The sequence below is a fragment of the Eubalaena glacialis genome, chromosome 17 (assembly GCF_028564815.1).
Source record: "Eubalaena glacialis isolate mEubGla1 chromosome 17, mEubGla1.1.hap2.+ XY, whole genome shotgun sequence".
NCBI lineage: Eukaryota > Metazoa > Chordata > Mammalia > Artiodactyla > Balaenidae > Eubalaena > Eubalaena glacialis.
The window spans coordinates 30,784,590-30,802,303 of NC_083732.1; the positions used below are offsets into that span (position 1 = coordinate 30,784,590).

The following is a 17,714-nucleotide window of genomic DNA, read 5'->3' on the forward strand; positions in this document are numbered from 1 at the left end:
CAGTTTTGTGAATAAAATTTAATATGCACTTAAAGAATATGTATATCTGTGGCAAGTGCTGTGAATATTTGTACATGAATGTACTAGTGTTTAGGTCTATATATGGCAAGAGACTGACATTAATCAAAAAAAAAGATTTTTTGATTATGGGTAGTATATTATTTATACATTATAGATAAATAGATATTCATATGTGTGTACACCGATTTATCATTCACAATTGGTTCTGGAAAATAGATTTGTTTCTTTTTTTTTTTTTTTTTTAAAGAGGGTCTTGGAGGTGGCTGGGCAAAACGCTTCTTTTTCTTTTTTTAAATTAATTAATTAATTTATTTATTTTTGGCTGTGTTGGGTCTTCGTTTCTGTGTGAGGGCTTTCTCTAGTTGTGGCAAGTGGGGGCCACTCTTCATCGCGGTGCGCGGGCCTCTCACTATCGCGGCCTCTCTTGTTGCGGAGCGCAGGCTCCAGACGCGCAGGCTCAGTAGTTGTGGCTCACGGGCCTAGTTGCTCTGCGGCATGTGGGATCTTCCCAGACCAGGGCTCGAATCCATGTCCCCTGCATTGGCAGGCAGATTCTCAACCACTGCGCCAACAAGGAAGCCCAGATTTGTTTCTTTAGTAATGTATTTATCAATACATTATTCAACTTATCAGTTGGAGTTTAAATTGCTTATAAATTAATCTCACAGTAAAAATTACCATTTGTGAGGACATAAAAATTACACCTCAGAGCAATTTACAGTAAATGAAACAAAAGAATTTAAGTCATAAGTTAATGACAATATTTTTGTACTGTGTACTCATTTTTTTATTAGCAAATTTGACACAGATTGAAGTAGGTGTACAAAGTTCCATATAAGTTTCATTTCCATACATTTCCATATATGTATAAATAAACAAATAAATAAATACTGTACTTCATTAATTAGTGTAAGACTATATACAGATTATATACATTCTAGTTAATCTGAATATTATTTTTAATCATTCACATGAAAAAATATGTACATATATAAATATATTTATATATTAATGATTTATTTTGTTTTGCAGTTATTATAGGCATGTGCATATGTAATTTATAGACGGTCTTTCAAAGGACAGATTGGTCAACTATATGATGTAACACTTTATTTTATATAAATGAGTTTTGTAACTAACTAGTTTTAATTTATATAAATATTTTGATAATTATACTTTAAAATACAAATATATGTGTTGAATTGCTTTAATATTAATTGAAGCATTATTCTCTCTGGAATTAATTCATTTGAAATAGTAATAGTCTATAGAAAATTATCATGGTAAATTTGGTTATTATTATTATTGGTTTTGTGATATGGGATGGATACCTAAGGTGTATCTAGAAAAACAAACCTGTAATATGTTACTGTTGACTATGTAGCAGGAAGGGTTGAACCCATATAAAATGTAAGTTTGAGAAAAACTGTTTATGTATTTAAAACTTTATTAATTCATGTAAATTTCTCAAGGTTTACCTCTGTAGTAATAATATTATTATTACTAGTAAAAATGCTAAATGAGTGATTGCTATATCTAGAAACTGTGCTAGGACCTTTATATTCATTAAAATTTTTATATTCACTGAAAATTTAGTGTTCATAACATTTTTATGAGGTATTATCATTACCTTTATTGTGTAGATTAGGATATTGAGACTAAGATTAAGTGACTTGCACAGGATAATTTTACAAGTAAGTATTTGAGAAGTGAGTAGACTTCTGAGGATTATCCAGGAACTGACAAAACATTTCATACATCTGTCTGTCAAAGACAAATCAGTGATTATGTTATTGTTCTTGGAATGAATTTTAAGACTATTCAGAATATATTGCAGGGACTAATCAAAAACATTTGGGGGAAGCTGAGTTTGTGATTTGTTGGATTCTCTTTAGACATATACCAGCAGATACTAACAGATGTTCACACAAAATCATGAAGATTACATAGACTTAGATAAAGTGAAGTAAGATTTTTTAATTGCTTATTTTGCTATTTCTTCCTTAATGTTCTATGTTCTTGTTTACTTGCATTGTCACTATATATATATATATATACATATACGTGTATATATATATACACACATATATATTTTTCAGTTGTTTTCAAGCAAGGTTCAATTGATGTGAAATTATTATGATGCTAATTATCTTTCAGTACATATAGTTTTTGTATATGAAATATAGAACAGAAAAAAGGTGAAAATTTTTAAAATAAGGACAAAGAACTAGAAAATAAATAAAAATAAGAATTTATGAAATTGGAATCAGAAAAGAAATTGATCAGTATGAACTTAGGGCCTTATAAAACTTCTTTTCTTACACCATTTGATCAAAACAACTTGCCAAAGGAAAAACAAAATCATCTAGTATAGCCCCATCTGTTTAAAATCCATGAAAAATGCAGGAGTATTTTATAATTAACTTTTTAAAAGATGTCCTTGGTTCTTTGAGTTTTAAATTTAATATTGGGAAGAGAACTGATCTGGGATAGTCTGTCAAATGAAGGCATAGGAATTCACAAGGGGGTACAGTTGGGATGGCTAGGTGCCATTCTGAGGTGGGAGCCATACAGGTGAAGGTAGCTGGCTAGTGTAGAAAAAAATACAAGATTAAAAGCAATGATGAGCCAAAAAAAATTGAGTCTACACTGAGTCCAGAGTTTATAGAACTGGGGACAAGAAAATATATTCAACTGAAAACTTATGGTGAAGTAATTTTATTGTGCAGAGACAATTCAATAGGAACTGTTGCAAGATAAATGTGTTACTTTTGTAATACAACTAAAGTTTTCAATTCTTTTTATTAGTGTTTTCTAGATGAAGTTGATGGATAAATAGTTATCACTATATATCATGCTCAGGAGTCAGTCACAGTCCTTCTGTGCATAACCCATTATAGTTATGACTCCAGAAAATATTTTTAAAACCCTTCTGAGATGATACACAGAAGTAAAATATATATTAAGATTCTAAATCCTAGACATTGTAATGAACCTTAATTATTGTGAAGCAGCAGAAAATAAGAGAAACATATATCACATCTAGCAGAATATGGTGAGTTTATTGGTGTCTGATCGTTAGAAGGTATGTTTTACTCTATGTATGTAGCCATGGAAAGCAGTATTAATATCCTGTTGCTGCTGCTACAAAAAGGGTCTCCAATACTCAATGTAGACATTTAGTAAGCTGAAAAAAGGCTCTGGACAATGGAAGATCAATGACATGAATTCTTCCTTTACCTAACCTAGACTCATGTATGCTATTGTATCTGCCTGTACAATATTATTTCCCTCTTCAGTCCTACTACTCACTATAGCTCACAAAGCCTCCTTCATAAGTTCCACTAGACTAGAATATCATCATTCCTGGTCTAGGTTTCCCTCTCAGAATGCTGTACACACGTAGAAGAACTGTGAACATGAAGATTCCGTAACACTCAACCTATCAGAGAGTACTTTGAGGGTTCTGCTTTGTGATGCCTCAAGGAAAAGAGTGGTCATTTGCCTCTCAAATAGCCTCTGGTTAGCTGCCTTTGAGCTGTCAAGATGCCTATGTCTTCTCTCCCAGCAGCCATTTTATCTCAAATGATAGCTGTAAGCAATGTGTCTTCTCCTCCACTTCTCAGTATTCCAAGTGAGTGGGGAAAATCTGGAGGGTCTGCCATTGTTTTCAGTGTACTTACCCCAGAGAAAAGAAGTGGGGCATTTGAGGGTTGGTAGACACACTGGGAGTCTTATTGACAGCATAGTGGAATGGAAAGAACATAGATGTGCAATTCCTGTTTTGTCCTCCTGAAGCCATTTCTATTCTGTAGGTCTCCAGTATTTTACCCAGTAAAATGAGGGTTTTAATGAACTCTCAGAGCTTCAAATAACAAATACTTTTAAAGAGGAGAGAAAACAAAGGCTCAGAGAGGTCACTTGGCTTACCGATGATCAGGCCCCTTGTTCTGACAGGTCTTCTTGTGCCTACCCAGAGTTAGTTTTACTGCCTTTCATAAGCTATCTAATAAATAATTTTTACTAGGAGAATTCTTATTTAAATTTTTTAAGAAAAATAAGAGATAATTCCCATTATCCTTGCTCTGAAATTTATTCCCATTTTATTTTAATTTTGTAGTTTTTGATTTATGATATCATAAGAATTATAAATATAAATATTTTCAAGTTTATACAATTTACAGTATTTTCTTATTTTATACAGTCAGCCTAACCCAGAATATTTTTCTCAAGACTTTTCTTCATAGCCATCAAATTCATAGATCTATTATTTGGTCACCAATATACTGACTAATAATATGTAATAGTCCCAGTGATAGTTGAGATTTTAAAAATCTTTCAGATACCAGTGGTAATAACTGTGACTCTTTCAACTTCAATAAAGCGTTTACCTTATTATTTTAATATTCATTGGGTAGATTTCTGGTATTGATCTGAAAAAGCTAACCCATCTATTCTTTTATCTTCCTGTGAGAGTTGACTCTTTTATGTGTACATATTTTTAAATTAATGATCATAGTATCCAGGGAAAAAGTTGCCACAGGCAGGAGTTGATACCCTTTGAAATGGATAATGTTATACTTATGTCTTGAACAGCATTAGACAAAGTCCTTATGTTAAATCAAATTTATTCCTACACATGTTATTTTATATGTTTTTATTATTGTTATGAAAAATTTCTTGTATATAGCCAAAGTTATATTTCAATGCGAGTTGAAATAAATATTAAATGTAATTTCCCCCAAAAACACAGTTTCTACTGTGCAGAAAAAAAGTCACCCTAAGACGGTTTCTTTTTTAGCAGCCTAGGAAGTGCAGTATCTGGGAGTTAAAAGATCAAATTAATTTAGAATCAATGGGATGAGATATGTGCTACCCTCTGTAGTGTCTCCCAAGGACACTTAACTTGTGTGAAGTGATTAAAAGATGAAAAATCAGCAGCAATTTAGGTCTCAGAACTGAATAGAGCATAATGGCAAGCAGTGGAGCTCCCAATTTTCCCTTTAGAGGTTCCTGCTTGATGTTCTATGTGTGACTTCTCTTTAGAGACGTGTCCTGCTTGCTCAGTAACTGTGTCTTTTTGCTAACTCTAGCAAGTCGGCAATTTCCCTTAGCGAACTCTATCGTCACTGCTGAAACAATGACCTCAGGAAAGCATATGTGAGAATGTTTTCAATCCATAATACGACGGAACCTAAATGATAAAGGAGATATAAAAGGGAGTGATTCAAAATGTAATGGACATAAATAGGAAGGCTCAGTTAAGGACCTTAAGGAAAATCTAGGCATTATATACATTCTGGTTTACTTCGAATGTACTTAGCTAGGTTACATTTTGTGAGTCATGTCTATCTTCTCTATACATTTTATATGTGAATAATGTTTATTGAGGGCTTTCTATAAGCAGTGTGTGAGCATTTTGCATGTTATGTTGTTATTTCATTTATTTCCCGCAATGAACCTATGAGCTCTGTTGTAGGCAGAACAATGGCCCTCAATGATGTCCATGTCCTAATCCCCTGAACCTGTGAAGATGCTATGCTTCTTGGCAAGTGGAATGAAGAGGAATGGAAGATGGAATTGAGGCTGCTAAACAGCTGACCTTGAGATGGGAGAGTATTCTGGATTATCTGCTGGTCCCACTGTAATAACAAGAGTCCTTCTAGGTGGAAGGAGGAAGCATTTATGTGTCAGATGCAGGATGAGAAAGGTTTGACTGGCCATTACTGGCTTTGAAGATGGAAGGGAGCCATGAGCCAAGGAATTCAGGCAGCCCCTAGAAGCTGGAAAAGGCAAAGAAATGGATTCTCCCCTAGAACTTCCAGAAGGAATACAGTCCTGCTGACAGCTTGATTTTAGCTTAGTGAGACCTATTTCAGACTTCTGACTTCCAGAACTGTAAGATAATAATGTTGTGTTGTCCTTAAGCCAGTAGGTTGGTGGTAATTTTTACAGTGGCAATAGAAAACTAACACATGGTCTATTTTACAGTTAGGCATAGTGAGGTTTAAGTTTCATGCTAAAGTTCACATAGTTGTCAAGTGGTAGAGACTCTTCATAGTATCATCCATGTAATGAATTTTCTCTACTCGTGAAAACAACAACAAACCAGAGTGTCAGCAGCGCTCTGGTTTCCTTCTTGCCCACTACCCTGAAATCCCCTGCATAGTTTACTAGTTAAATGATTGTTATGCATTTATTGAATTTTGCCATTTTCACTACTTTGACACTTTAGATTTAAGGAAGAGAATATATCCTCATCTTCAAACACCCCTCCAGTGCTGTCTGCTTAACTCTGAAGTTCAGACTCAAAAACACTCCAAGCAGTTAAGCTTCTTGAGTCACTTACAAATATTTTCTTTGAAACTTCCAAGTCTTCTCCTTCTATAGTCTCTTTGACTTGTGTCTCTGGATTCTTCATAACATGTTTATGCTAGGAAAGAGGTGATTGTTCTCAAAAGCAAAAAAGTCATGCCACTTTTTACTCTGGATGAGAATTGTTTTAAAAACCTTACAGTTAGCAAAACCTGCAGTAGTTTTACCACCTACATGAAATAGCATCTGGCCTAGGGACATGCTTGACCCATTATTATTAGAAGTTGATTTCCTGAAGAGGCAAAAGGAAGAAAGATGTCTTAAATTTTTTTTTTTTAAGGAGACAGGGAACAGTATTTTAGCATTTGGCTGGAGGAAACCCTTTCATACTTACGATTAGGAGTGTGGTCCAGTTAGATACTTTTTTTGGGTTAATAAGCTATACCTTTATTTTATTCATGCTTATTAGGCTTATCTTTCTAAGAAAGGACAATTTCAAAAATGTGCTTTACATTTTGCCTACTGGTTTATCTGGTAGAAAGAATTTCTGTGCTTTAACCAAAGGGTTTTTTGTTTGTTTGTTTCCCCAGTAACAAAAGGCTTTCAAGTTCACAAGATATTTGTAGGTACATTTTGCTTCTTCCAACATGTGAGGCTGTAGAAGAAGAAGAAGAAAAAAAAAAAATTCAAGAGAAGACCAGAGACACTTGAAGGAATTTAGAAACAAGATACTACTCCTAAGTGAATGTTTTCCTTTGCTCTTTTCTTTCATGTTATGGGCATACATTTACAGAAAACCTGAAATAATGGTGCCATCATTCCTAAAACTTCACGGACATTTCCTGTAATTTGAGAGTTTTCAGTTCTTTAGCGGCTAAAGATTAAAGGAATTTCAAGATATATATTTATCTGGAAAGGTGAATATTGTGCCATTTTAAAGTTTTACACCATTCAGGAGTAAAAATAAGAAAAAGGGGGGGGGGTTTGTCAGTGAAGAAGCAGACTTTGTAATGTATAAAGAAAGCAAGGCTGAAAAACAGCTGAAAGAGATGAGAATGGATATTCCAAGAAGGAATAAAAGATAAAAAAGTGGTTGAATGTTTGTGTATGTCTCTGTGTTTCTGTAATCAATAATAGTCCCTATGGAAAATACCATCAGATAATTTAGGAAAGGAAATATTTGAAAATTATTTTCTCTATTTTTCAGTGTAAAAGTCACTTTTATCTTTTTTTAAATCCCAAAGGAGAAAAGATGAATATTTTGTTGAAAAATCACTGTTTCTACTTTTTTTTCTTACCACCGTTATAACTATCTCAATGTGCTCATACTTTCTGTTAGAAGATCTTGAATGGCCTTTAGAAATTGTTATGTTAACTTAAACTTGAGCTTAATCATGACTGTGGTGTTCAGGCCGGAAACCTTGAAGGAATTGCAATGCATTGCAAATCAGTTCTCTCCACTAGAGGTCACACCAGGTCACCCCTCAGTGTCAGGCTGCTGTTATGTTCTCAGCAGTCAGTCTCAGAAGTACCTCCTGCATCAGTCCTCTGTTATCAATCCCTCAGCCATCTGGATCCTCTATCACCTTCCTTCCAACATATATTGTGGACCAGATTTCCTTTCCTTTCTGATATGATGATTAAAAAGTGAATTTGATCATATTAATTCTCCGCTCAAAAGATATCAGGGTCTTCTCCAAAACTTAGATTACAATCCATTTCCCTCAATCTGGCATTTAAACTTTTCATAATTTGGCTAAAATCTGTCTTTCATGTCCTAGACTTTACACTGCTATTGATTGAACTCTCCACTGTAGCTAAAATGTTTTGATTGACGTTCTTTAAACCCATCTGCATCACTGCTCAGGGGGACAAGAGGGCTTTCTCGGTCCAAGTAAACATTCACATGACCATATTTAGCACCTGTGCTCAGAAAGATATAGGATAGAATCACAATCTTCCAGAGGGCAGAATCAGGTGTTTCCCTTTTGTGGAAGCAGTTCTCACAGCTGCCTAGGCAGTAGCCCACACAGTCCTCTTTGGCCCCCCCAGGTGGTAGTTCAGGTTCAAGGTAATGAGAGTCACAAAGGGCAGGTGATAAATAGCCTTGGCTTAAAATTCATACCTGCAGGAGCCAATTTTTATAACCATGGCCTATAAAAATTCCATAGGCATAGAACTTCTCAGTCACAAGAATCACTGTACTCAGGAAAGCCCATTTCAGTGGCTCAGGTACTTGCAGATCATCACTAGTTTGTCTTAGTCCAGGTACAACTCATCAATCAGGCATCATTGTTATCATAAGCAATGTTCCCTAGCAATCTGGTTAACACTCTCTATCTGGTCTCTCGTAAATAGAGCTGAAGAGTTCTCATGCTGAGGGGAAAGTTACTCCTTGAGTTACACCATTATACTCCTCACCATACTCCCCTGCCTTAGCTCATGTTTCCTCTGGGGTTCCCTTCTATCTTGCTCTATTTGTTCCTATCATTCCAATTCTTCAAAGTTCTGCGCAATGACGTTAATCTCCACAAAGACTCTCCTGACCTCTCCAGCAAGGATCTCCAATCCCCGGGCTGTGAACTGGTACCGGTCCGGGGCCTGTTAGGAACTGGGCCACATAGCAGGAGGTGAGCGGCGGGCGAGCGAGTGAGCAAAGCTTCATCTGCCGCTCCCCATTGCTCACATTAACACCTGAACCATCTAATCCCCGCAACCCTGCCACCCTGGTCAGTGGAAAACTTGTCTTCCACGAAACTGGTCCCTGGTGCCAAAAATGTTGGAGACCACTGCCCTCCAGTATGAAGTAATCTCTTCCATATCTCTGAACTCCCTTAGCACTTTCTCTACACCCTTTCTATCCTTATCACCTTTAACTTCACTTAGAAACCTCATATACTTGTGCCTTAGGGCTATGATTCTAATTAGATGAATATCTAGAAATAAGTGGTTATCCCTCACATTTGTTTCTCCAATGCCTAGCATACAAGTGTTTAGTAAATTGACAGAAAAATGAACAAGTCTCACAATATATGGGAATTTTGGTGAATAGTTCTCTTTTACAAATTATTACATAAATAGCATATGCCTCAGGCACAAGAAAATATTAAAATTTGAGTGAGTCTTCCTCCCAACTCATACTCCTGATCTTATCCTCAGAAGTAACTATCATAAAAATATTTTTCTTGAAATTTTCCATGCATATTCATGTTTATATGTGTATATATATATTTATTTTAGTGGTTACATTATATTTCATTGCTTGAGTACACCAAAATGCTACTAATGGATGTTTAAATTATTGTGTCTCACCTTCAAGTCCACCCTTTTATATTCTGCTTCATGAGGTTGGGGCTGGGACTCTGCAAACCAGTTTTTCCCAGGAAGCCAAGTGGCTTCCTATTAAGCTCTGTCAATAGCAGGTGTTAGAGGGGGATTGAAAGGCAGGAGGAAAGTTAAGGAAAGTGTTCATTCTTTTGATTTCCGTTTCTGGTTTGCTTCTTGTGAGTGTCTCTCCAGCAATGTCTTTTTCACCCAAGCTGTGGCTGTTTGTTCCAGCAGCAGCAGTTTATTCCATTTGCAGTTTTACCAACATTCTCAGAAATAGCCCCATTGCACCCCCTCAAAAATTCAGTGCCAGCTACTGCTACACGTCCTGTCCTCAGAGGGACATGTCTCAGCTTTGTAGGGCCATTTCTCCAAGCTTCTAAGTTTTGCTAATTAAACCTCTTTCCTTTGCTTCATCAGCTGAAATAGGGGTGGTAGATGCTTTCTGCATGATATTTGGTGTCCCCTTTTTTTTCTTTTCAGTTTTCTAACACCTAACAGTTCTTTGTATCAATTTTTTTTCCATTAAAAATACTGATATGGTTTCTGTTTCCTGGCTACTGGATCCTAACTAATATGGTGGGAATTTATTTCTAGCAAGTTTTGCTGTTTAAATCAAATAAACATTCTGTATGTATCTTTTTAAGTTGGTAAGCAAGTGTTTCAACAGAACTTCAAGGACAAAGAATGTGTGCATTTTAATTTGATAACTACTGACAAATTGTCTTCCAAAGAGGTTGTACTAATTTCTAGTTCTACCATCAGTGTATACGAACTTCTATTTTACAACATTTATGCTAATATCATGTACTATAAAACACATGTTTTGCCAATAAATTAATTGAAAACAGTTTTAATTGCTCTTTAAGTTCACTTAAAGAGTGAGGTTTAGAATCTTTTCATATATTTGTGGCCATTTGTATCTATGTGAACAGCCTGTTTATGTCCCTTGACTATTCACTGAGGTTTATTTTTTCTTTTATTTAAAAAAAACTCTTCGTTTATAAAAGAAATTAGCCCTTTGGCATGGCATATACTTTACAAATATTCTTCTCAGTTTGCATTTTTCTTTTGTCTTTATGATTTTTGTGTCCTACAAAGGTTTTAGAATGTTTGTGTAGTTTTTGTCCTCTGTTATTGATTCTTGCTTAGAATGTCATTTTTCCATGCCAAGAGTTAAACATAATTCCTCCATGCTTTCTCTTAGTATTTATATAATTTTACTTTCCAATATTAAGCTTATTAAATATTTGGCACACCTGGAATTTATTTTGAATACATTTACATTAGAATAGTGATGTAAGGCTACAACATAATATTTTTGCAAGTGACCAACCAACTCTTCTAACACCATTTGTTGAGTAATTCTTTTTTTCCTGCTAATTTGAAATTCCAGTTTTTATTAAATACTAAATTTTTGTATGCATTCTGGATCTATTTCTGGAATATATTATTTACTTTTTCCACTAATCTCTTGTCTATATATGCATTCATGTTAAACTGTTGTAATTTTGAAGCATTATATTTCAATATCTGGTAAGATTAAACTTTACTGGTTACTCTTTTTTAAAAGACATTTTCTGGCTATTCTCCCATTTTTATTTTTCTGTGTGAACTTTAGAACTATTTTGGGCTTCTTCAGTAAGTAAACATTTTGGTATTTTAATTGGAAAATGTGCTAAATTTAAAATTAACTTATGAAGAATTGACATCTTTGTGATATTGAGTCTTCCTACTCAGGAACTGGTATCTTTATTCAACCTTTCTACTTCCAAGTTATGCAAGTGTCATTTTCATGACACTCAATAAAATTTATTCCCGGGCATTTTACATTTTTTCCTTACTATTATGAAGATCTTTTTCTCACTATATTTTCTAACTATAAAAGTCATCATATGAGAAAGCTATTGAATTTTTTAAAATAAAAGAATTTGAAACCACAATTTTACAGAAATGTTGTAAATTCAATATAAAGAAATATATTTTTCCAGAGCCATTTGACACTCCATCATCCTTAAATATTTTGGTATGCATTTCTTAAAAACAAGGACATTCTCTTATTACATAATCACAATACATTCATCAAAATCAGGAATTTAACACAGATAAATTACTGTAATCTAATCCTTAGACCCCGTTTAAATGTAGCCAATTGTTCTGATAATGTTCTTAAGTAGAAGGATCCAATTCAAAATCTCATGTTTTGGTACATGACTCTTTCAGCTCTGTTTACAATAGCCAGGACATGGAAGCAACCTAGGAGTCCATCATCAGATGAATGGATAAAGAAGATGTGGCACATATATACAATGGAATATTACTCAGCCATAAAAAGAAATGAAATGGAGGTATTTGTAATGAGGTGGATGGAGTTAGAGTCTGTCATACAGAGTGAAGTAAGTCAGAAAGAGAAAAAGAAATACAGTATGCTAACACATATATATGGAATCTAAGGAAAAAAAAAAAAAGGTCATGAAGAACCTAGTGGCAAGACGGGAATAAAGACACAGACCTACTAGAGAATGGACTTGAGGATATGGGGAGGGGGAGGGGTGAGATGTGACAGGGTGAGAGAGTGTCATGGACATATATACACTACCAAATGTAAAATAGATAGCTAGTGGGAAGCAGCCGCATAGCACAGGGAGATCAGCTCGGTGCTTTGTGACCACTTAGAGGGGTGGGATAAGGAGGGTGGGAGGGAGGGAGATGCAAGAGGGAAGAGATATGGGAACATATGTATATGTATAACTGATTCACTTTGTTATAAAGCAGAAAGTAACACACCATTGTAAAGCAATTATACTTCAATAAAGATGTTTTAAAAAAAAAATCTCATGTTGCATTTCATCGTCTTATCTCTTCGATCTCCTTTAGTCTGGAACAGTTTTTAAGTTTTCCTTGCCTTTCATGACCTTGATGCTGGGAGTTACAAACTATTATTTAGAAGAATATGCTTCAGTTTGGTTTGTCTGATATTTCCTTATGATTAGATTCAAGTTAGAAATCTTTGGCAGGAATGTCATAAAAGTGATTCTGTGTTCTCCTTCCATCTTACCAGGTGGCACATAATTTCACTTTAATCAGTTGACTAAGGTGGTACTCAGAGAGCTTCTCTGCTGTAAATTTGCTTTTCCCCCTTTTGTAATTAATAAGTATTGTGTGAAAAGGTATTTTGAAAATATATAAATATCCCTTTTCTCATGAAATATTTAATCAATGTAAAATTATGATTTCCTAGTTTATTCAAAGGGTTTTAATTAATTACTATCATTATATATTTTGATGCCCAAATTGTTTAATTGTTCAGTCTGGCCACTGGGAGCACCTTTAAGGTGGTTTAAGCATTTCCTTGCTTTCTGGCACAGTAAGATTTTTCAGGCACATCTCGTACTTTTCCCTACCTGATCCTGCAGACCAGCTCTTTTCCCAAAGAGCCCTAGTTTATTTTAATGCAGAATTAGATTTAAAAATCAAGCTCTGGGTGCTATGTGTGTTCATTGATGTTAGAGTGTCACTGCTCCCAGGCCCTCTCAGTGGACAGATCTAAGCAATAAAAATGTACCTTTATGTTTGTTTGCATATCAATTTATATCTATTGAAAGCCATGAGTTTACACCAATTCATTCAAGTCCAATACAACACTAGAGTCATTTTCACCTTCTGTATTTGTAACTCTCTTCTCTCAAGTAACAAACCTTGCTCCTATTAACCTTGATACATTTGATCAGTTCCACTGTGTGTAGCCAATCTTTCATACTACTGCCACCCCATCCCCACTAGGGGTCCTACACTTGACACTGGCACATCCTGTCCCCCTCCCACCTTTGCTCTCCTTACCCTTCTTGGCCTCTGATATTCTGCACAGGCCCACCCCACATGTGGATGCCCACCACATCCTGGTCTTGTCCATTGGGACACCCTACCATTCTCCCCAAACCTACAGCTGGCGTTGATGCCTACCTTCCTCTACTACCGTCAATGCTTTTGCAACTCATTTCTTCAGGGAAAGGGGCAAGCTATTGAATATTTGGTTACTTCCATAATCAACCACTTCAGTCAATACCCTAATGGATTTTCAGTCTATGCAATTCTGTTTTCTACTTATATAATTACAATATTATCAATTATTGTTGTTTCTCTTTTTTTCTTTCTGATTTTTTTTAACTGGCAGGCATACCTTGTTTTATTACACATTGTAAGTATTGTATTTTTTACAAAATAAAAGTTTGTGGCAGCCTTGTGTCAAGTGAGTCTATTGGCACCATTTTCCCAACAGCATTTGCTCAGTTCTCATCTCTGTGTCACATTTAAGTAATTCTCACAGTATTTCAAACCTTTTCATTATTACTATTGTATTTGTTATGGTGATCTGTGATCAGTGATCTTTTTTTGTCTCTTTTTTTCTAATTTTTATAACTTGTGTATTTCTTTTATCAAATTGTGTTGCTTGGTACTTCCAGACATGTGTAGCACTAGTGGTATTTGTAAGCTGTTCCTGAATTTATGCTATTGCTTCTAGGGTTTCAACATTAAACATGATGCTGTCTTTTGGTTTGATATATTCATCAAATTAAGAAACTTTTTTCTACTTAAATTATTTAAAAACAATATTGAATTTTACTGAATACTTCTCTACCTGGAGATTATGCTTTTTAAAATGTTGACTTGTGGTAAGTTATATGGTTATATGTGGTAGTTGAAATTTCTTGGAATTACTAGGATAAATCTTACTTTTTTGTGTGGTATTACTGTGTTAATATGTTTCTGGGCACTATAAAATTATAATATTCATTTTTATTTATACACGAGATCAGTCTCTGGTTTTCTTTTTCCCACTGTCGTCACATTTGGGTATCATTATTTTACTTGCTTCATCAAAGAAATATGGAAGCTTTACTTCTCTGTGTTCTGAAACATTTAACTAGCATTAGAATTATTTCTCCTATAAGGATTTGATGGAATTCACCTGTGATAACACCTTGGTTATGTACATTTGTGTGTGTGTGTGTTTGTGTGTGGGGGGTGTGTGTGTGTGTGAGAGAGAGAGAGAGAGAGAGAGAAACTACTGTGAGATTATTTTCCACTTTTTTCAAGACTATTTATTTATTTAGGTTTTCCCTCCCTTCTAGGGTCAATTTAAGTAATATGCATTTTCCTGAAAAGTCATTCTTTTTTTTTTTTTTTTTAAATTTAATTTAATTTATTATTTATTTATCTGTTCGGCTGTGTTGGGTCTTCGTTTCTGTACGAGGGCTTTCTCTAGTTGCGGCGAGCGGGGGCCACTCTTCATCGCGGTGCGCGGGCCTCTCTTGTTGCGGAGCACAGGCTCCAGACGCGCAGGCTCAGCAGCTGTGGCTCACGGGCCCAGCCGCTCCGCGGCATGTGGGATCTTCCCAGACCGGGGCTCGAACCCGCGTGCCCTGCATTGGCAGGCAGATTCTCAAGCACTGCGCCACCAGGGAAGCCCAGTCATTCATTTTTAATCAGAATTTTAATTATTTTGGCACATAGTTGTGAAAAATACTTTGATTACCTATATAATGATATTTATCATTAATTACTTCCCAGTTGTATTTCTTTTTTTTTTTTTTTTTTTTAAACATCTTTATTGAAGTATAATTGCTTTACAATGGTGTGCTAGCTTCTGCTTTACAACAAAGTGAATCAGTTACACATATACATATGTTGCCATATCTCTTCCCTCTTGCATCTCCCTCCCTCCCACCCTCCCTATCCCACCCCTCTAGGTGGTCACAAAGCACCGAGCTGATCTCCCTGTGCTATGCGGCTGCTTCCCACTAGTTATCTATTTTACATTTGGTAGTATATATATGTCCATGACACTCTCTCACCCTGTCACATCTCACCCCTCCCCCTCCCCATATCCTCAAGTCCATTCCCCAGTTGTATTTCTGATATTGAGTACTTATGATATTTTTTCCTTGTTTAGTTAAGCCAGTAGTTTTTTTTCCCTTCAAAGAACCAGCTCCTGAATTTGTTTACTCTTCTACAGTTTTTTTTTGTTTTATAAGTTCATTAACTTCTACTTTTCCATTTTCTTTATTTCTCTTATTTATTTTAATTTTCTTTTCCTAACTTCTTGCATTGAATGCTTAATTCTTTCTCCTTTCTTGTAATATAAATATTTTGCGGAATGTACTTTCCCCAGAGAAAGACTAATTATATTCCATTGGTTCATGAAAGCAGTCACTGTTTTTAATTTCTTGATATTTTATAATTTCAGTTTTGATATGTTGTTTGATTTAAGAATAGATTTGATATATGATTAATATATCTCATTAATTATGTAGAATATTTATATCCTCAGTGATTCATTTTCTACTTAATTTTTGGGTAAAAAGGAAGGGCAGATACTGTGGAAGTTATTTTGTCTCCTGAGGTTTTTTTTTTTTTTTTCCAATTTGCTCTTTTTTCTTTAACAATTTTTAAAATTGAAGTACAGTTAATTTACAACTGCTGAGATTTTTGATTTATAAATTTTAAGGCCATATAATTTGGAACACAAAAATATTTAATAGTAAGGCTCCATACCTAAACCTTTCTTGATTTAACAACTTTAGACAATGGATATTCACAATCTAGTATGAAATGAGAAAACTTTGTCTCTGCACATCTTAATTTGATTATTAATGTCTAATCTGAATAGTAAAATCTAAGTCTGGCTAATTTCATTCATACCTTCAAATATTATTATTAAACATCCATTATTTTAAAATATTCTTTAAACTGTAGCTATTAATTATTTGCTGTGTGAGGGAATCTATACAAATATATTTTATACTTCCACTTCTCTGTTGAAACTTCCAATTTTTTACTCATTATTATTTACACTATTGCCACTAGAATCTATGAAGAATTTATTGTTTGTGTTAAGGTTTACAGAGTTTACCTACTGTTTATTAGTATAGTCCATATTACTTAAGCCTTAGTTGTATCGTTATCAAATTGTATTTTTCAGAGAGCTCATGGTACTTTATATTCTCTGAGGTCTTATATTTATTTGTTACCTTTATATTTATTAGAGAATAAAACTCACGAGTCACATTTTTTTTCCCCCTGAGATTGTCTTACTGTTTGCCAGGACTGTTCTGTGGAGAAGACTAAGGCCAAATTTAGTTTTCACTCTTGTAAGAGTCTTCCTCTTTTGCCTGGGTGCTAAAATAATAGTTTATCTTTGAAAAAGTGACATTTAGTTATGAACCTAGTACATCTAAAACATCTAGTCTCTTTGTAAATCATGTACTATGATTTCTCTTTCCCTTTCTGGGTCATGGTATTATATTTAGTTCTTCAGACTCAGGTCTTTATATGAGAAAAGTGTTCCTGTGTAATATGTTTGAGCATATTTTGTCTTGTGCCATTATTACTATTTTCTTATTCAGGAACAATTTTCACATGTAGTGTCGCCTTTCTATCTTCATTTATCATTTTCTCCTTTTCTTTTCTCTATTTATGTTTACCTCTATGTTCTGTGACTATATTTTCTTACATCTCTATTGCCATTTTTGTTATTTCTAATGTGGGTTTTGTCATAATTATTTTTCTCTTCTTTCCTGAATATAAACTGTTCGTTTGTAATTTATTTCTATTTAATGCCTTATAGATCTTCGTTTTTCTTTCATCGTGTGTATGTGTGTGTATGTGTGTGTGGCCTTTCTTCTCATTTCCTGCCATACTACATCTTCTGATGTGTATTATTTGATTTTTGTTTGATAAGTTAATTGTTTTTCATGCTTTCCCTAAGAGTATGTTATGCCTAGGTACCAGGATTATTGAACAGTGGTTATTTTTTGAAGGCAGGTTACTTGCTAGAAAAATAAATAGTGGTGGGGAATGAGCTGGGATAGCAGACAGATAGAATTTTCTTATATGTTAACTTTGAATACTTTCTCCTCAACTTTGTTCTGTACTCTTCCCTAAATCATATGTCTCTAATCAGTAATTCATATTCCAAAGTTTTCTTGGTAGTGATTTCTCTATTTCTCTTTAATGACTGAGATCAGCTGCTTCTGTGTTGATTGCCACCT

At 34.6% G+C, this 17,714-nt stretch overlaps 1 protein-coding gene across 1 annotated transcript in view; it reads left to right on the forward strand.

Moving 5' to 3' along the window:
- Nucleotides 1-3,567: 3,567 nt before the first annotated feature.
- CNBD1 (cyclic nucleotide binding domain containing 1) overlaps nucleotides 3,568-17,714 on the forward strand; it is a 402,273-nt gene continuing 388,126 nt past the window's right edge. Inside the window, 1 exon segment of the mRNA XM_061171726.1 lies at nucleotides 3,568-3,655. Coding sequence (XP_061027709.1) covers nucleotides 3,568-3,655 — 88 coding nt within the window.